This window comes from Chiloscyllium plagiosum, unplaced genomic scaffold (genome assembly GCF_037043375.1).
Source record: "Chiloscyllium plagiosum isolate Xiang-an unplaced genomic scaffold, Cpla_swu_hap1 HiC_scaffold_33, whole genome shotgun sequence".
In the NCBI taxonomy this organism is placed as follows: Eukaryota; Metazoa; Chordata; class Chondrichthyes; order Orectolobiformes; family Hemiscylliidae; genus Chiloscyllium; species Chiloscyllium plagiosum.
In genome coordinates this window covers 25,571,682-25,592,497 of record NW_028270171.1, presented here as the reverse complement: position 1 = coordinate 25,592,497, position 20,816 = coordinate 25,571,682, and the positions used below count along the sequence as shown (strand labels likewise).

The following is a 20,816-nucleotide window of genomic DNA, read 5'->3' as shown; positions in this document are numbered from 1 at the left end:
CACAAAAAAGTCTCCTGGGATTTTTCTGCCCCATTCAACTGTCAAACACAGTTGAAATTATTGAACTGCAGATGAAAGACCAGTAAATGGACTTTTGACTAACCTTGGCTCCATTCCTTGCAATACCCTCATAGCTCTAATACAGGCAATCAGGGAATGGTCTTTAACCTTCTCTGAGGCCTGATTGAATGACAATCAATCAATGAGCAAATGACATTAGGATAGAGAGGAAGTCAGATCTAGTCCCTTGACTCTACAAGATAAAGGAGTTATGGAATTTTGAGGTAGTTTTGTTGTTTTAAAGGATGAAATAGGGTAGGTAGAAACTATTCCCTCTGATAGTCCAGAATGAGGGCTAATCTTTAAACACTATAACTAGACTGTTCAGGGGGTTATGCTGAAAGTGCTTTTGCTGACACAAATGGTTGTGGAAATCTGGATCTTACACCACCCTGGTGTTCATCTATCCTGGTAGCTAGTTTTCTGCCTGTTTGTCCGATGTAGTGTTTGTTACAGTTCTTGCAAGGTATTTTGTAAATGATCATTTTGCTTGTCACCAGGATACATGAACATCAACTAGCCACAAAAAGACATAACTCACTATCACCAGTATCCTTACATACAGATGAGGTAGGAAGGACACCACTTTGACTTGGACAACACATGCATCCAGAACTGTTGTTTAAATTTGGATCACTGCAAAATGGTGAAATTTGTCCATCTGGATAGCTTTCAGTTGCTAGTGAAGGTTCTGTCCTCCATTCTGCTTGTGCTGACTGAGCAAGATACTAAGAACTGGAAGCTGTATTCATAACATTAATGTGTCCATGGCCTTCAAATGTCAACAATAGTTAACGACTCCCCAGTTAATGTCTAATTACAGGTGAACTTCAGACATTGCCCCTGCATTAATAAATCACTATCTTCACTCTTAGTTAAGTCCTGACTGATCATTGTTGCAGGAGCAAATTACTTGTTGAAACTCATTTTGAATCAGTAAGAATCGTGTCCACTAATGCCAGCAGAATCAATTACCAGTCCAGCCACATTTACAGATGAGAAACAGCTAGCCAGAGTCAGCATGAATGGAGGAACCTCTTTCCTTATCACTCACTATCGTTACCATAACTTTTAAGCGTTTAGCTATTTAGTTATTGGTGACTGAGCAAGGGACCTGGAAGGGTGAAGATCGCACTATCCAAAAATATTAACCAGTCTGATAATAAACCAGCTTAGAATTCAAGGCATTAAGTCACTCAGGATGTTGACACTTTTTTCATTCATTTGTGGAATGTATGCATTACTGTCTCAGCCAGCATAATTGCCCTCTAGAAGATGGTGATGAGGAGCTGCCTTCTTAAATTGCTGTAGGGAATTCCAGGATTTTGACCCAGTGACAATAAGGGAATGGTGATAGTTCCAAGTCAGGACAGTGTGTAACCTGTGGCGCAGGGGATATACCAGTGGTGATGCTCCCATGAATCCATTGCCCTTGTCCCTTGAGGTGGCAGAAGTTGCAAGTTTGGAAGATGCTGTCAAATACTTTTGAGTCAGTCAGCATTTGGCTGGGCCCCAGTAGTACCTGCTGGAATATGGCTGAAAATCTATCACTCAACCTTTACTTGCATAATAGTTTGTGATATGGGGAGGGGTTCCAGGTTAGTAAACTGTGACTACTGCATTGCCATACTGATTGATGCTTGCATTGTATGCAATTCAGAGAAGGTTCACTCAGATTTCTACGATAAAGGGGTTGTCTTGTGGGAAAAAGTTGAGCAGGTTGGGTCAAAACCATTGGAGTTTAGAAAAAAGGAGACAACTTGATCCTATTGATAGAAGTTCAGGAGATGCTGAGAGATGTTTCCTAATGTGCCGTGGAATTGAAAACGGGCGTAATATTTCAAAATTACTGGTCTCCCACTTAAGGAGAAATTTCTTCTCTCAAAGGTTATTACTGTTTGGAATTTGGAATTCTGTTTCCTTGAGGCAATGGAGGTGGGGACATTGAGTATATTCAAGGCAGAATTAGATAAATTTTAAACTGACCAGGGAGTCAAAGGTTGAGGGTAAGCAGGAAAGTGGAGTAAGGGCAACTATTAGATCTGCTGTATCCTTACGGAGCAGGCATGAAGAGCTAACAGGCTGAATCCTTCTCCTATTTCTTATGTTAGAATCAAATGTGCTAATATTGATCCTGAAATGTAAAGTAGATTGAAGACATTAAAAAGCTGTTCCCAGTTGGAAACCAACAGCCAGGACCACACAACAGATTTAGGGATGTGGGTTGCTTATGAACCAGCCTCTTTCTCCTGCACGCAGTAGAGACAGATTGAAGCTGCCAAACTGGGAACTGCAGTCAGTCCTGGAGTAACTGGTCCAAATCCAGGGCACATCCCACAGCATAGCCTCTAGACAAAAATGCTTGGACCTGCAGTTTTGGAGAAATAAATTAGGAATCAGCTGCTGTCAACTCCACATCATCTCCCGACAAAAAAAAGACAAGTTGCAAGTTAAATTCATGTTTGCATGTTTATGTATTTTAAAACGTTTTCTGCTTGTCCCTGACAGACGCTCATTCAGGTTGGCAGGTTCCATCTCCCATGACTTCAGCAGACAACAATGCCTCTTTTCATCGACAGAAAACACTGGCAAGCTATTCAACCCGGTGAGGCACAGTCGCCAGCGGCTGCCTGGTTTGCAGTATGTAGTGGCTGCTGTGTATTCCTCTCCCCTTTCTCAGGCCAAGCAACCGCTGTTCATTCCTAGCACCAGAATATCCAGAAGACAGAATTTTCAAAAAAACAATTACCCCATTACAAACTGTATCGTGGGATTCACTGCTCCCTGCTGCTGTAACCCTGCCATTATTTCTCACTGTTAAACACACACTCGTACTCAGCAGGTGGCCTTGGGAAATCTCTCAACACTCTTGGAGAGACAGAAGTTCTGGTTTAAACAGCCCCACCAACTCCTTTAGCCAGACAATGATAAGGGACAGCGCTCAACCTCCCTCCCTGTGCTGGAGGTGACTGGGAATATGCCAAATCCCACCAGCTGCCCTCAGAGCCCCAATTCAGTGATGTGACATTCAGCAACGCCCGCGTTTCCAACACAAAGACTCTAGGGGCAGCCTTATTTCACTCCAATTTGAAGTAACATTAATTAAAAAGAAAGCAAATACAATTAATTCTTTAATTTTGCAAACTGGTAAGAGTTTAAAGGGGTGGGAATCTTGGAGGCTCTTTCACCCATACACCTCCCATCCCCCTGAAGGTGCCAACACTTACAGTGGCATTCAGCCTCATTCAAATGTGGTTAAGGGTAGAGCTTGGAAACTATTCAGCCACAGAGAGTATCACTGCCAAGTCCAAAGCTGTCATTGTCCTTCATGTCTACATGCTGGTTCAACTTAAAGATAGCAACAAGAGTTTATTTTCACATGTTTTCTTTGAGTAGGATACTGAGTTATCAACAACACTGCCCACTTGGGATCACCCGATGTGGCAGTAATTATGAACCGGCTGAACCAGCTCTACCTTGGCAGTGCCTTAACCAATGTAGCACAAGCACCGACCACTGAGAAAGATGGCAGATGCGTAAAGCCAAATGTAGCAAGTATATATTGCAGAATGCATCATGAATCTTCAGACAGCCACTACGTCATCCTCCTGTAATCAGAGGTTGACCAGAACTGCTGCAGGAGCTGCTGCAGTTTCTAAAGGTCATCCAGCTGGCTGGTAGAAAAGCTCACTCTGGGCTACCGAAACTCCTTTCAAAGTAGTTTGCGCCTCTTCCCAACCAATCAATAAGCTGCCTGATCCATAATGTTGCTCATTACGTTATAACAATTGAGTTTGTGTTTAGGCTATTCCAGGCAAAGACTGACCTGCCTGAGAGTAGAAAATCTTGTCAGACTGATTTATTGCCCTTTTAGCACCTTGAATTTTGTCCACTAGATTAACACACCTCCCCTCTCCCTCACCCACCCTTATCCTTTATTCCAATGTCTCACCATCTTCTGTACATAAGGCCTACTGGGTATTGGATAAATAGAACATTTAGAAAAAAAGTCACTTGTCCTGAACTCTTGAACAGATCTTCAGCCTCACTTCTTGCAAAGTCTTGGGCCCCGCACACCATTCCCACTGTCCCCAGGCTTTCTCTCCACAGCCGCTCTTCTCAGGCCTGAGATTTCATCCCATTATTCTACCCCCTCTACCTCAATGCTCTGACTCCAACCCCCACCCCCCGCACTTGGCTCTGCTCCCATGGGACCCATGGCTGCTCTACACATTCATGCGGAAAAAGATGTGCTTTTTTGAATGACCCCTTGCTTTGGAATCCTAATTAACCTTTTTTCAAAAATCCATTGAACAGCTCCGCACGCTGAATCGTCATAGTGGATGAGCTAACAGACAGGTGGACTCGTCAAACTCCGATTCCATTAGGTCTGCTTTGTAAATCAAACACGGTAAATGTTTCCCTTTTCCACAGTGCTCTGGGTCAGAAGTGTTATAAACGTAACAAAAGGAAAATATCCTCAGTCAGGTACCCAACAAGAGACCTCCTAATTGGAGGAGGCCTCTGAACCAATTGGGAAATTTAAATTCGACATATCCCATGAGATGCTGTCTACTGCAACCTCAGAAGTCATTGCGATTTCCGTTGGACCTTTGAAGAGTCTCCCTGGCTTTGGTTGCTGTCTAGGGAAGAGGAGAAAGTGGTTATATTAATAATGTTCAATGTTTCTTTTTACGGTTAAGTGCAGAATCATGCAATCAGAGTTTTACACATAGAAGGGCATTTGCCCAGTTTGACTGTGCGAGCTTCTGAAAGAGTTATCCAATTAGACCATAGTACTATTCTCCTCCTATAGATGTCTGGGTTTTTGGGGGTGGTACTTGGTTGGGACGGGTGTAAACTAGTGTGGCAGGGGGATGGGAACCAAAGGAGCAGGAGTGTAGATGCAGAAATTGAGAGAGAGTTAGAAACCAAGGCAAACATGACTGAAAACAAGAACAGGCAGGGAAATGCTGAAGACAGCAGGGGAGGTGTCAGAAATGCATATTTTCAATAGATAAAGTAGATGAACTTAGAGCTTTGGTTAGTAATTGGAACTATGAGATTATTGCGATTACGGACACTTGGCAGAAAGACGGACAGGACCGGCAGCTGAATGTCCCAGGATTTCAATGTTTCAGGTGTGAGAAAAGCGGATGTAAAAGGGGCGGGGAGTTGCATTACTGGTAAAGGAGTATTTTTCAGCCGTACTGAGGAAGGATACATCAGAGGACTCTTGCCATAAGGCAATATAGATAGAAGTCAGGAACAGGAAAGGTGAAATCACAAATCTGGGGGTATACTACACACCTCCCGACATACAGCAGGAGATAGAGTCATAGAGATGTACAGCATGGAAGCAGACTTTTCGGTCCAACCCGTCCATGCCGACCAGATATCCAACCCAATCTAGTCCCACCTACCAGCACTTGCCATATCCCTCCAAACCCTTCCTATTCATATACCCATCCAGATGCCTCTTAAATGTTGCAATTGTACCATCCTCCACCACTTCCTCTGGCAGCTCATTCCATACACGTACCACCTTCTGTGTGAAAAAGTTGCCCCTTAGGTCTCTTTTATATCTTTCCCCTCTCATCCTAAACCTATGCCCTCTAGTTCTAGACTCCCCAACCCCAGGGAAAAGACTTTGTCTATTTACCCTATCCATGCCCCTCATAATTTTGTAAACCTCTATTAAGGTCACCCCTCAGCCTCCGATGCTCCAGGGTAAACAGCCCCAGCCTGTTCAGCCTCTCTCTATAGCTCAAATCCTCCAACCCTGGCAACATCCTTGTAAATCTTTTCTGAACCCTTTCAAGTTTCACAACATTTTTCCGATAAGAAGGAGACCAGAATTGCACGCAATATTCCAACAGTGGCCTAACCAATGTCCTGTACAGCTGCAACATGACCTCCCAACAAAGATGCGAAAACAGTAGGGCTGTTGTGGGTAATTTTAATTTCCCCTATACTGACTGGGGACTCACTTCGTGCTAAGGACTTGGATGGGGCAGAATTTGAAAGGACCATTCGGGAGGTTTTCTTGACACAGTATGTAAACAGTCCAACCATGGAAGGGTTTATAGTGGACCTGATTTTGGGGGATGAGCCCAATTAAGTGACTGAAGATTCAGTGAGGGAGCATTTCAGGAGTTGTGACCATGATACTGTGAGTTTTACGATACTAATGGATAGGGATAATAGCAGTCCTCAGGTGAAGACGTTAAATTTGGGGAAGGCAAACCAGAATAATATTAGGAAAGAACTGGAGAATTTTGATAGGAGGAAGCTGTTTGAGGGTAAATCCACATCGGACATGTGGGAGTATTCCAAATGGCAGCTGATAAGGTCCCGCAAGAACGAAGGATAGGTGTGGCAAATTACCTGAACCCTTGGATGCCCAGGGATGTCATTACCTTGGTCAAAAAGAAAAAGGAAGCATATGTAAGGCCGAGGAGGATGGAAACTGATTAAACCCTTGAAATATATAAGGAAAGTAGGGAAGAACTTAAACAAGGAATTAGACAGGCTAACGGGGTCATGAAAAGTCATTAACAAACAGGATTAAGAAGAATCTGAAGGGTTTTTATACAGATATAAAAAGCAAGAGGGAAGCCAGGGGAAGGGTTGGACAAAGGGGAGATTCTATGTGTGGAAGCCAGAAGAGGCAGGTGAGGTCCTAAATGAATACTGTGTGTCAGTATTTACCAAAGACAAGGAATTGGTGGAGGATGATCTCAGGGAGGGAATGTTAAATTTTGAAGCCAAGTTGCTGTTAAAAAGGAAGAGGTGTCGTGCATATTAAAAAATATCAACTTGATAAGTCCCCAGGTCCTGATGGGATCTATCCCAGAATATTCAGGGAGGCAAGAGAACAAATTACTGGTGCACTGACATACATCTTTGTATCCTCTTTGACCACACATGAGGTCTGAGAGGACTGGAGAAGAGGCATTGTTTACGAGGTGTAGCAGGGATAATCCAGGAAATGATGGTCCTGTCAGCCTCACATTGGTAGCAGGGAAATTATTGGAAAAGATTCTCAGGGGCAAGATCTACACACATTTAGAAGCAAATGGACCTGTTAGTGACAGACAGCAGGGTTTTGTGTGGGGGAGGTCGTGCCTCCCTAACTTGATCGAGTTTTTTGAGGAGGTGACAAAGATGATTGATGAGGGAAAAACGGCTGATGTTGTCTCCATGGACTTCAATAAAGCTTTTGACAAGGTCCCTCATGGCAGATTGGTACAAAAGATGAAGTCACATGGTGTCAGGAGTGAGCTGGCAAGATGGATACAGAACTGGTTTAATCATAGGAGACAGAGGGTAGTGGTGGAGGATGCTTTTTGGAATGGGGGGGGGGGGGGGGGGGGTTTGCGGCTAGTGGTGTTCCACAGAGATCAATCAGTGCTGGGACCTCTGGTTTCCATAAATTATTTGGAGGAAAATGTGGCTGGTCTACTTAGTAAGCTTGCAGATGATACAAAGCTCAGTGGAGTTGTGGATCATGAGGAGGATTGTCAGAGGATACAAAAGGAAGCATGGGCAGAAAAATGGCAAATGGAGTTTAATCTGGGCAAATGTTAGGTGTTGCACTTTGGAAGGTCAAGCATATGTGGAAATTATACAGTGAACAGCAGAACCCTTAGGAGTATTGATATGCAGAGGGATCTTGCTACGCAGGTCAACAGATCACTGATGGTAGCAGTGCAGGTAGATAAGGTAGTAAAAAAGGCCTATGGCATGCTTGCCTTCATTGGAATGGGCACTGAGTATAAGAATAGGCAAGTTATGCTGCAGCTTTATAGAACGTTAGTTAGGCTAACTTGGAATAATGCGTAGAGTTCTGGTCACCAGTCTACCATAAAAATGTGGATGCTTTGGAGGGGGTACAGAAAAGGTTTACCAGGATGTTGCCTGTTATGGGGGTTTCACTGTAAGGTAAGAAGGTTGAGGGATGACCTGATAGAATTTAAAAGATTGTGAATGACATGCATAGAGTGGAAAGTACGAGGCCTCCCCCCAAAAAAGGTGGAGGGGTCAATGACAAGGGGACACGGGTTCAAGATGCAGGGGTGGAGGGTTAGTTTTAAGGACAAGTGCGACACAAGGTTTTCCACATGAAGGATGGTGAGTGCCTAGAATGCACTGCCGGAGGTGGTGGTTAAAGCAGACACAATACGTGAATAGGAAGGGAATAGAGGGATACGGATCCTGTAAGTGAAGACAGTTTTAGTATGGAAGGGGAAAATGCATTGGTGCAGGCTTGGAGGGTCAAAGAGCTTGTTCCTGTGCTGCATTGTTCTTTGCTCCCTGGTTTTATCAGGTGAATCTCTGTGCACGCCCTCCAGTGCAATCACATCTTTCCTATAGAATGGTGACCAGAACTACACACAGTACTCCAACTGTGGCCTAACCAAGTTCCTACTGAAGCCCAACATAAATGTCTGGTTCTATTCTATTGAATAATTTCTGCACATTCATCAAGACCTTGACATACTGCTTAATGCATGGTGCTCAGGCTGGGACTCAGTACGCAGTAGCGATCTAACTCACATTCTATAAATATGTAACATACTTTCTTGCATTTGTAATCATGACTCTATTAATAAAGTCTTGGATCCCATATTTTTTAAACTGTTGTCTTAACTTTTTCTATCATCTTCAAGCATTGTACGTATACAAACTCTCAGGTCTCTATGCCAGTACTGTTTTAGAAGTCGACCATTTAGTTTCTATTTTTTGTCTTTGTTTGCTTTCCAAGGTGCACCACATTTCAGGACAGTTTGTTTAACACCAGTTTCACAGCTTAATGACTGATGACAGGATTTGTGCAGCATTCAAAGGAGACCACAACATGGTGAGAGAGTAAAGAATAGTTACTGCGCAGGATTAGTGATGCCGACTTCAAGTCTCACCATAATTTATTTTAATTTCATTTTACTGTCTTTTTCCAGGCCCACATGACTTGGTTAACCCTTTACTTCTCTCTGAAACGGTTCGACAAATCAGCCAATTCATTGTAATTTGGAACAGGTAATAAACAGGTTTGTCAGCGACATTTACGTTCTGAGAACTATAAAAGGGAGATGTTTCCAAGCTCACATGGTGAGATGCTAGTACAGGATTTTAAAAGGTTACCAGATTTTGGTTCCTATTTCTGTTGTTGGGCACAAATGGCTATCTGACACTGTCCTTTAGGACGTAGGCCCCAAAATGATTGATTGATTTGATTTATTGTCACGTGGGGTCTATTCTGTGTGGTATTAGATTACTTATAGTGTGGAAACAGGCTCTTCGGCCCAACAAGTCCACACCGACCCGCCGAAGCGCACCCACCCAGACCCATTCCCCTACATTTACCCCTTCACCTAACACTACGGACAATTTAGCATGGCCAATTCACCTAACCTGCACATTTTTGGACTGTGGGAGAAAACTAGAGCACCTGGAGAAAACTCACGCAGACACAGGGAGAATGTGCAAACTCCACACAGTCAGTTGCCTGAGGCAGGAATTGAACCCTGGTCTCTGGCACTGTGAGGCAGCAGTGCTAACCACTGTGCCACCATACCGCCCACAATTGTTCTATAAAAGCTTTGTTTGCGAGCAGTACAGGCAGACCATGCTAATAAGGACATACAGATCATAGGGTGAAAGAAAAATAGGACAGAGTAAGGCTTACAGACTCTGCTGCACAGGATGTACACAAGGGAGTTTTGTTGTAGAGAGCTTGCAAGGAGTCACCTGATGGTGGCGCCATCTTGAAATTGTAGATAGCAAGTTGCCTTATGAGGAAAGGTTGGAATGATTGGGCTGGTTTCCCCTGGAGTTTAGAAGAGTGAGGAGTTACTTGACTGAAATGTACAAGATCTTAAATGGTCCTGACAAGCTGGATGTGGAAAAGATTAGATTAGATTAGATTACTTACAGTGTGGAAACAGGCCCTTCGGCCCAACAAGCCCACACCGACCCGCCGAAGCGCAACCCACCCTGACCCATTCCCCTACATTTACCCCTTACCTAACACTATGGGCAATTTACCATGGCCAATTCACCTGACCTGCACATCTTTGGACAGTGGGAGGAAACCGGAACACCCGGAGGAAACCCACGCAGACACGGGGAGAACGTGCAAACTCCACACAGTCAGTCACCTGAGGCAGGAATTGAACCCAGGTCTCTGGCGCTGTGAGGCAGCAGTGCTAACCACTGTGCCACCGTGCCGCCCACTAATGTTTCCTCTTATGGTTGCTTCTCGGGTAAACTAGGGGTTACCCTTCTAGGACAGATATGAGGAAATTTTTATTTAAATTTCAAGAGAGTTGTGCAACTTTGAACTCACTACCTCAAGGAGGTGGCAACAAGGTCATGGAATGTTTTTATTTCCCCCCTCTAATGCCATTTTGATTTTGTACTCCCCTCTTTCCCTAACCATGCCCTTACATTTTTATTTGATATCAGCAATGTCCATAGCAGGCTTTGCTGGTTAACATACAATTGGCCACATAAATGTTTTCCTGGTGGTGGAATAAAGTATTTATATTAAAGTTTAAAAAAAAACAAAAGATGAAGGTAGATTTTTGTTAGACAACAGAGTTAAAGGTCATTGGTTTAGATGGGAAGATCATAAACCATGAGAGACGTAGGAGCAGGAGCAGTCCATCCAGGCCATCAAATCTGCTCTGTCATTAAATACAATGATGACTTTTTTTTATTCATTCGTGGGACACAGGTGTTGCGGCTGGCCAGCATTTGTTGCCCGTCCCTAGTTGCCCTTGAGAAAGTGGTGGCGAATTGCCTTCTTGAACTGCTGCGGATTGACTTACAATGCCGTAAGGGAGGGAATTTCAGGATTTTGACCCAGTGACAGTGAAGGAATGGCGATATATTTCCAAGTCAGGATGGTACGTGGCTTGGAGAGGAACTTGCAGGTGGTGGTGTTCCCCATGTATCTGCTGTCCTTGTCCTTCTCGATGGAACTGGTTGTGGGTTTGGAAGGTGCTAATTAATAATCTTTGATGAATTTCTGCAATGCATCTTGCTACTGATACTGAGCATTGGTGTTGGAGAGGAGTGGATTTTGTGGATGTAGTGCCAATCAAGGTGATTTTGGCTTTGTCCTGGATGATGTCAAACTTGAATGTTATTGGAGCTAAACCCATCCAGGCAAGTGCAGGGTCAGGAGGTGAGTTACTTGCCGCAGTATTTCTAACCTCTGACCCGCTCTTGTGGCTGCTGTGTTTATATGTTGAGTCCAGTTGAGTTTCTGGTCAATGGTAACCCCCGAATGTTGTTGGTGGATTCAGTGATGGTAACACCATTGAATATCAAGGGATGGTGATCAGATTGTCTCTTACTGGTGACAGTCATAACCTGGCATTTGTGTGACATAAATGTTACTTGCCAGTTGTCAGCCCAAACCTGGACATTTGTTCAGATCTTCCTACATTTGAAAATGGACTGGTTCAGTATCTGAGGAATACTAAATGGTACTTAACACTGCACAATCAGCGAACATACCCATTTCCGACCTTATGATGGAGGGAAGGTCATTGATGAAGAAGTTGAAGATGAATGGAAGACACTAAGACACTACCCTGAGGAACTTGTGCAGGGGTGTCCTGGAGTTGAAATAACTGACCTCCAGTCATCACAACAATCTTCCAATGTACTGGGTATGACTCCAACCAGTGGATCAGATAATCCTCAACTCCACTTACCTGCCTTTTCCCCATAACCTTTGACTCCTTTACTAATTAAAATTCCTCCTCAGTCTTGAATATACTTAATTTTCCAGCTTTGACACAACTCCATAACCCTGAGAGAAAAAAATGCTCCTCTGCTTTGTCTTAAGTGTGTGACACCTTATTTTGAGATGATGCCCTCTAGTCCTAAACTCTTCCACAGGGGAAAGCCTTTCTGTATTGGCCCGTCAAGTCCTCTAAGAACCTTGTATGTTTCAATAAGGTTGTCTCTCACTTTTCTAATCTCCAATCAGTATAGGTCCAACTTAGTCAACCTCCTTATAAGACAGTTTCTCCATGTCTGGTATCAGCCTAGTGAATCTTCTCTAGACTGCCTCTAATGCCAGTATATCTTTCCTCAGTTAAGGGTCCCAGTGCTGTTCACAGTGTTCCAGATGTGGTCTGACTGGTGCCTTGTATAGTTTTAGTGAAACCTTCCTACTTTTATACTCCATTCCCTTTGAAAAGGCCAACATTGCATTTGCCTTCCCTATGGCCGACTGAACGTGGATGTTAGATTTCTGGGATTCATGGACAAGAACTCCGAAATCCTCGTTCTGTAGCTGCCTGCTACATTTCAATAATACTCAGCTTCACTATTCTCCTTAACAAAGTGCATAACTGCACTTTGGAAAGAGATAGAGAGAGAGCAGGGGAGAAGAAAGGTACTAGGGAGTGGGCAGGGAAAGGGGGAGGGTGAGGGGGAGGGTGGGAGAGAGAGAGAGGTTGGGGGTGTGTGTGTGTGTGGTGGGGGGGGGGGGGGGGGACAAAGACAGACAGACAACTTAGCACAGGACTTAAATCCAAACTTTTAAGAGGCATTTAGCCAGACACATGATCAGGCAGGGAATAGAAAGTTATGGACCATATGCAGGCAGATGGGATTAGTTTAGAATGGTATAATGGTCAACACAAACTTGGTGGGCCGAAGGACCTGTTCTGTTCTATGTTGGCACATTTCCCCACATTACATTCCATCTGGCCAAGTTTCTGGCCATTCACCTAACCTGCCAATATTCCTCTGCACACTCTTGTGTCACCCTCATCACTTTCCCTCCCACTTACTTTTGTGTCATCCACAATCTTGGTACAATCCCAATTAGTACATTCAAGGATGGGATACTTCTGGACGGTCAGTGCAGACTCGATGGGTCAAACTGCCTCTTTCCACACTGTAGGGATTAAGTGATTCTAAGTCAATAATATGTATTATAAATTATTGTGGCACCAGTACTGATCCCTGTGGCACACCTTGAGTTACAGATTGCCATCGTGAAAATGTCCTCCAAATCCCAATAGTGTCTTCCACTAGTTAGCCAATCCTTTATCCGCACTGAATATAGTATCCCAACACCATGGGCTCTTATTAAATACCCTAATGTGTAGCACCTTACCAAACACCTTCTCAAAATCCAAATATATTACAGTCCTTGCTTCCTCCTTATCCATCCCACCTGTTGTCCCCAAAGGCACGGTGGCACAGTGGTTAGCACTGCTGCCTCACAGTGCCAGAGATCATGGTTCAATTCCCACCTCAGGCCACTCTCTGTGTGGAGTTTGCATGTTCTCCCCGTGTCTGCGTGGGTTTCATCCGGGTGCTCCGGTTTCCTCCCACAGTCCAAAAATGTGCAAGTTAGGTGAATTGGCCATGGGAAATTGACGTAGTGTTAGGTGAAGGGGTAAATGTAGGGGAATGGGTCTGGGTGGGTTGTGCCTCGGCAGGTCGGTGTGGACTTATTGGGCCGAAGGGCCTGTTTCCACACTGTAAGTAATCTAATCTATAAATTGCGATAAATTTGTCAGGCATGAATCTCTCTTCGTGAAGCCACGCTGACACTGCTTGATCATATTATGCATTTCTAAATGCTCTATTACATCCTTTATAATACCTGAACATTTTCCCAATGACAGGCAATAAACTAACTGGTCAATTTCAGTTTTTTGCTTCTTCATTTCTCAAAATAAAAATGTTATACTGACAATTTTCCAATCCTCTGGGTCTTCTGCATAATCTAAGAAGTCTTGGAAGATTACTATCAGTGCATCCACTAGCTCTTAAGGTACTTGCTTGGATGCATCAGGTGCAGGGTACTTATCAATCTTTAACCCCATTAGTTTCATTAGCACATTTTCTCTAGTGATAGGCTATTTGCGTTTATTTTCTCTCCTCCTTTTGCCCCTAGAGTATTTAGTCATTTTGGAATGCTATTAGAGTCTTCCACCATAAGGACCGATGCAAAGTATTTACACCTCTGCCATTTCCTGGTTCCTCATTATTACTACTCCAGCCTTATTCTCTAAGTGGCCTATGTTCACTTTGGCTTCTCACTTCCTTTTTATATATTTAAAAAGCTCTTAATATTATTTACAAGTCTACATTCATTTATTTTCTCCATCTATATTATTATTATTTTGGTCACCTTTCATTGTTTTTTGAATGTGGAATTTGAAACATGAACAGATCTTACTAAATGGTATAGTAGGCTTGAAGGATCAAATAGTCTACTTCTGCACCTAATACATACGCATATATGGTCGTGGGGCTGCATTAACACTTGCTCAGAGTCTCCAGATGCTTTAGGGTTCAGTAAATCAGATAACAATCCGTGGCTAAGACGTTGATTTAAATGCAGCTCTTGTTACAAAGTTTAGAGAAATGGTATCACTTCTATGTACCCTCACTGAGGAGTAACCTTAGTCCACAGCACATAAAACCACTGTTCTCCACCCCTAAACTGTGCTGAAAGTCAAATAGCGGACTGACTGGAATAAATTTGGGCATGGATCCACAATTTGTCCCATCAAGCAGCAGGCATCACCCGATGAAATACTTAAAACCATAACGCGTGGTGCCTGTAAAAACAGAACAGTACCTGCGTAGGCCTGTTGTAAGTGGGCTGGCACACTCGATCGGGAAAGCTGTGTAGAACCAGACTGCAAACCTTTCAAAATACCTGTCAAGAAGAGGGAAACAATTATGAGAGCCAGGCTTCCATAACCTAACAGCACAAGCTCTCACTGAGTCAGTCTTTAGGATCACACAAGGCCATGCCCGTATATCATGCTTGAGCCACATCTTCAAAAAAGGTACCAATTAGTCCCAATACTCTCTTCATCGAGAGCCATGGATTTTCTTTTTCCTTTTCAAGTATTAATCTCATTCCCTTTTGAAAGTTAGCCTTAAACTTGTCTCTAGCAACTTTCCAGACAGTGCAGTTCAGATCATCAGGCCCTATGCAAAAATATGCCATCACCTTTTGGAAATATCTTAAATATGTGTCATTCTGTTAATGACTCTCCTGCCGGGGTAAGTTTCTCCTTATTCACCTTATCAAAAACATTTGTGACTCTGAAGATCTCAACACATTTCCCCTCGTCTTTTCTACTATAAAGAGAATAATCTCAGTTTCTCCAGTCTTATCCTATCATGGAAGTCCCTCATCATTGTAAATCTCTTTATTGCATTCTCTCAATGTCCTTTCTGAGGTGCGGGTGCCCAGAAATGAATAGATGAGTTGGACCAAGGGGTCTGCTTCTGTGCTGTATGGCTCTATTAGACACAAGCAACAATTTCTCCTTTTTAAATTCTGGACTTGCCCTGCTTCTCAATTTGTTTTGCGATCTACAAATATTTGTGTATGTGAACCCCCAGGTGTCTTTGTTTATGCAACTGTTTTAAAGGTGTATAATTTGGTTCACTTTGCTTCTCTTCATTCTTAGCAAAATGCACCACTTCAATGTGCAGCCAGTGACCATGTGTTAAATTCTGCATTCCAGGAGTCTGCTCATTTTGTCAGTTGTCTCTGTCCTCCTGCAATCTCCATTATTATTTATTATTTTTCTGAGTTTTGTGTCAACAAAATGTTACTGTGTAGCTATGTTCAGGTCCTTACTATTTCTTAAAAATAGTGGCTGCCCTACCTAGAGAAGGCCACTATACATTTCCCTTCTGTCTGGCAAACAATCGTTCACCATCACTCTCTGCTTTCTATCCTTTAACTAATTGTGTGCTCTCTATCTATTTGACATCTTGGACTTCTGTTAGGTCTCTTGTAGGGCACTTTATCAAATATTTTGAAAGTCCATTTACACAACATAAGCTACCCTCTCCATTATACTAAAAACTCAAACAATAATAAACATAGCAAGCTCCCAAACAGCAAGCATGAAGAATGGCTCTTGTTGTTGTTAAGCATAGTAAGTTAATATTATCCCAAAATAATTCATGAGGTAAACCCATTGCACATCTGGCTTGTGACTCATAAATCCCTGGCTTGTACTCAGCTGACCTTCACGAACAAGGTGATTCTCATCTCTAAGTTCAAGTCTGTCTAAAGAACTGAACCCAAATTCTAGGCTGGAATTCCAGTACAGTAATAAGGAAATGATGCACTGTCAGAGATGCTACCTGTCAGCTGAGACATCAGATTGGGCCCCATATGCCCCTTCTAATAGATGCAGAAGATTATTACAATGGCTTTATTTTGATAGAGAGGGGAGCATTCCCTGGTCAATTTTGAACCCTCGATTACCAAGTTATTTACCTTCACCACAGAACATCAAGGAAACTTGGTAGACCAACAGTTTTTGGGTTATTTTGAGGTAATTGGATCTCCTTTTCACCAGCAGACCAGGTGAAAAGCTTTTTCTACAACTTTACATGTTGCGATTGTACCCTTTCAGACCCTCCCTGAAAAGCTGCAGTGTAGATGGTCCATGTATTAGCAATTTCCCACAAAACATTGTCTACTCGATTCTTGAACTCTCTTACCCAACTCCCAACCAGCACCTTCTTCCCTGAACCTCCTAAAAGATAGCCCCTTTTCAGAGGCTCATGGTTCTGCCCGAAACTTCGATTCTCCTTCGATGCTGCCTGACCTGCTCCGCTTTTCCAGCAACACATTTTTAAGCTCTGCCCAGGCCAGCCTCAGAAATGGGGTCCAGTAGTTAAGTCCGTGAATCCACACCATCGTTTACCACGCCATCAAGCAGAGGCCAGTAAGCAGCACACAATGGATTCCCTCCTCTCAGTCTATTACTATACTGATAGGCAACCTAATCCCATCGTGCAATGCAGGACTCTGAAGAAATCCAAAGTGACCACTGCCACCCTCTGAGATATTCACTGGCAAATAGTCCAGGAAACAAGAATCTTACAAAACAACTCAAGCAAACGTCTTTAATATGTTTACGCTCAGACCAATTTCAATCAGTTTTCAAAAGGGAACTGGACAATTATCTGAAGACAGATGATGTGTAGAGAGCAGGAAAAAGGTGGGGAACTGTCAATAGATAAGGAGCTCTTGTAGACAGTCATTGAGAGGTACTGTCAGATCTCAGTGCCCCTTTAGCTCATCCATGTGTATGGGACAGGAACTCCATGGACCCTGAAGTGAGGCCTCTCAACCCACCAATCCCAGGGACTTACTTTGTGTTATGTTGTGCTGGAACGGGGCTGAGGTAGATCCAGTTGGCGTGGTGGTGGTGATGTCTGATTCCGAAGCGAAGTTGATCAGGTTGAGCGGGAGCTGGAAGGGCAGGGAGACGGGAACCAGACCGCCCAACATGCTGAACGCAGCAGCTGAGTTCAGGGATGCCGAGGTTGCGTTCAGATTTGTTACATTCAGGGGTGACGTCATTAGGGTCAGAGATGACGTGTTTGCCAATAAGGTCGATCCAGCCGTTGCCTGGAATAACAACAAGTTTATTTATATAGTGCCCTTAATAGAGTAAAAGATCTCAGGGTGCCTCACAGGAGCTTTATCAAACAAATATGACCCTGAGACATGTGGGGATATCTTAGAGTTGATGGCTTATAAAGGGTGCTCTAGAGGCAAAGAGACAAAGAGTTTAGGGAGGGAGCTCCAGTGCTGAGGGTGCTGGAAGCTGAAGTCATGGTTGCTAATGTTGGAGAGATCAAGATTGGAAGACTGAATATCATGAAGGGTTTTGGAGGGTGGTGGAATTAGAGGGAGAGGACAAGGCTATGGAGCAATTTGAGAACAAGGATAAGAATTTTAAAACTAAGACATTGTTTGTCCTGGAGCCCACATCCAAATTTCTGCTCATCCAGTATTGGATATCAAATAAGCGATTTAGAAACAGCAGGGTCAAGTCATGAGAGATGGTGGTGAGGTTGGGCTGGGTGCTGTCAGTGTACATGTGGAACTAACACTGTGCTTTCAGAAGACATTGCCAAAGTGCAATATATGGATGAGAAATAGGAGGAGGAGGAGGAAAGAGGAGATCCTTAAAATATAATGGCACCTAAGCAGGAAGACAAAAAAAATTATTGTAGATAATTCTCTGGATGGGCAATACTTGAATTCGGTAGATGTGGTGCCACACAGACGGATGAAAGTGGAGAGTGTGATCAACTAGAGCAGGGTTAAAAGTACAAGGCACTGGTGGACTGGTTTGCCTCCAACATGTTCGATAGTGAACTCATCATCAGCAAACATGGGAGAGTTACAGTCCATGACTGGGGGAGCAGCAAGTAGTTGAGGAAAGTAAGTGGCGGCAGTAAGGGAGTTCCCAGGGATCCACAGCTGCCTTTTGCCAGGACCCATGAGCTGCAGCCTTTTGGTTTGGGAATGGAAGTCATGCCACTTGGCAGAAGTCAAGGGTAAGTGGCTGCAAGGAGGTGGGGGGGGGGGGGGGGGCTGCAAAGTGATAGAATAAGTTTAAACCTGTCAGCCAACTATGAGACTGAAGTAATGAATTCCTTGCATATGAGTGCGGAATCTCAAATTTAAGGCTGCCAAAATTCAGAAACTCCTATCTGGGGAAAATGTAGTGGATGCTAGTATCATGAACACTGTCAATTTGAAATTTAAATCTGAGATTGATATTTGAGATGTCATATAAAGGATGGTAACTGGTAAAATTCTGCAACGTTACGGATATGCCATGGAAATGCATTAGCTGTGATCTCAACAGTTTGTGAAAAATGTGCTTATGTTAATGACGTTTTGGGTGAAGTACAGACTGGTTATTAACTTATGCCTGTTATCTTTTGTCATAGTGTGGGGTGTAGGAAACGAATGCTTCTTTGCAGATTATGTTTAACGGAGGACTGTTAATTATTACGGATATTGATGACTTCTTCCAATTTTGTCCATTAGTCTAAATACTCAAACATCAATCACAATACAGCAGGAATTGTTCCTGTGTGAATTCATCATGTAATAAATTAGTTCATGAGAATGAATGTGGAGACCCTGAAAACCAAATGGTAGAACGTAGACTCATAGAATGAAATGCCTATTTTGTACTGTATGGTTCTATGAAAGCCAAAATGTAGCCCTTGGAAAAAAAACCGTTCCCTTAACCAGGTGGATCAATCAGAAGCAGCAAAGGGAACATCATCATAGCCCCTAAGATACAATTAAATTTAAAAACTGATATGAGACACAAACATAGAATGGAAAAACATAGAAAGAAAAACTGCACAGTCAAAATCTTTTTTTAAGACACTTAAATATTAAAGCAATTTCTCTATGAAAGGGACACACTTCTCCTTAATGTAATCTTTTGCTCTGTTGCCAAGTCAATCAGGGCTATAGTCCTGTCAATCAGGGCTATAGTCCTGTCAATCAGGGCTATAGTCCTGTCAATCAGGGCTATAGTCCTGTCAATCAGGGCTATAGTCCTGTCAATCAGGGCTATAGTCCTGTCAATCAGGGCTATAGTCCTGTCAATCAGGGCTATAGTCCTGTCAATCAGGGCTATAGTCCTGTCAATCAGGGCTATAGTCCTGTCAATCAGGGCTATAGTCCTGTCAATCAGGGCTATAGTCCTGTCAATCAGGGCTATAGTCCTGTCAATCAGGGCTATAGTCCTGTCAATCAGGGCTATAGTCCTGTCAATCAGGGCTATAGTCCTGTCAATCAGGGCTATAGTCCTGTCAATCAGGGCTATAGTCCTGTCAATCAGGGCTATAGTCCTGTCAATCAGGGCTATAGTCCTGTCAATCAGGGCTATCGTCCTGTCAATCAGGGCTATCGTCCTGTCAATCAGGGCTATCGTCCTGTCAATCAGGGCTATCGTCCTGTCAATCAGGGCTATCGTCCTGTCAATCAGGGCTATCGTCCTGTCAATCAGGGCTATCGTCCTGTCAATCAGGGCTATCGTCCTGTCAATCAGGGCTATCGTCCTGTCAATCAGGGCTATCGTCCTGTCAATCAGGGCTATAGTCCTGTCAATCAGAGCTATAGTCCTGTCAATCAGAGCTATTGTCCTGTCAATCAGAGCTATAGTCCTGTCAATCAGAGCAATAGTCCTGTCAATCTATTACAGTCACCAGGAGAAACAATAACTCATGGCCAGCATTCAGTCCATGGTAAGTTTGCTCTTGGTCCTCCTTCCTCAACACCACTGCTCCATTGCTGTCTGATTCTTCTGACAGTGATAGTTACAAACAGCGCCTTTTGCAGGACATCCCAAAGCACTTTATAGCCAATGAAGTGTGTTTGAAGTGTAGTCAGCATTGGATGGCAGGAAATTTAGCAGCCAACTTGTAATCAGCAAGCTTCCATAAACAGCAACAACTCAGTGATCAGCTAATCTGTTTCAGTGATGTTGGTTGAGAAAAAATGTTAATCATGTTTGTTGATGATTGCACAATTTCCTAGATAATGAAGGAATCTATGGCAGCATGCAGCTAATGGAGAACAATATTCAGGCATAGGTTGATAAGTGACTTGTAATGGGTACACCATACAAATGTTACCAATGACCACCTCCAACAAGGCAATCTAGCCATGCTATTCAATTATACTTCTATCGTGAATCCCTCATCAACAAGCTAGGGATTTGGATGTGAATTTAGGAGGTATAGTTAGTAAGTTTGCAGATTACACCAAAATTAGAGGTGTAATGGACAGCAAAGAAGGTTACCTCAGATTAGAACGGGATTTTGATCACATGGGCCTATGGGCCGAGAAGTGGCAGATGGAGTTTAATTTAGATAAATGCGAGGTGCTGCATTTTAGAAAGGCAAATCAG

The 20,816-nt window shown here is 43.3% G+C and overlaps 1 protein-coding gene across 5 annotated transcripts in view; it reads right to left on the bottom strand.

The window, feature by feature from the left end:
* Positions 1-1,776: 1,776 nt before the first annotated feature.
* Positions 1,777-20,816, bottom strand: part of LOC122542317 (ubinuclein-2-like) — an 84,339-nt gene continuing 65,299 nt past the window's right edge. For 3 of the 5 annotated variants that reach the window (XM_087978373.1, XM_087978375.1, XM_087978376.1), the window contains 3 exons: positions 17,239-17,497; positions 14,684-14,764; positions 1,777-4,699 (listed from right to left, as the gene is read on the bottom strand). In XM_087978373.1, coding sequence (XP_087834499.1) covers positions 4,644-4,699; positions 14,684-14,764; positions 17,239-17,497 — 396 coding nt within the window. In that variant the 3' untranslated portion in view covers positions 1,777-4,643. Of the gene's footprint in view, positions 4,704-12,947; positions 12,983-14,683; positions 14,765-17,238; positions 17,498-20,816 lie in introns of those variants that run through there. The other 2 variants (XM_043679960.2, XM_087978374.1) reach the window with 2 other exon arrangements.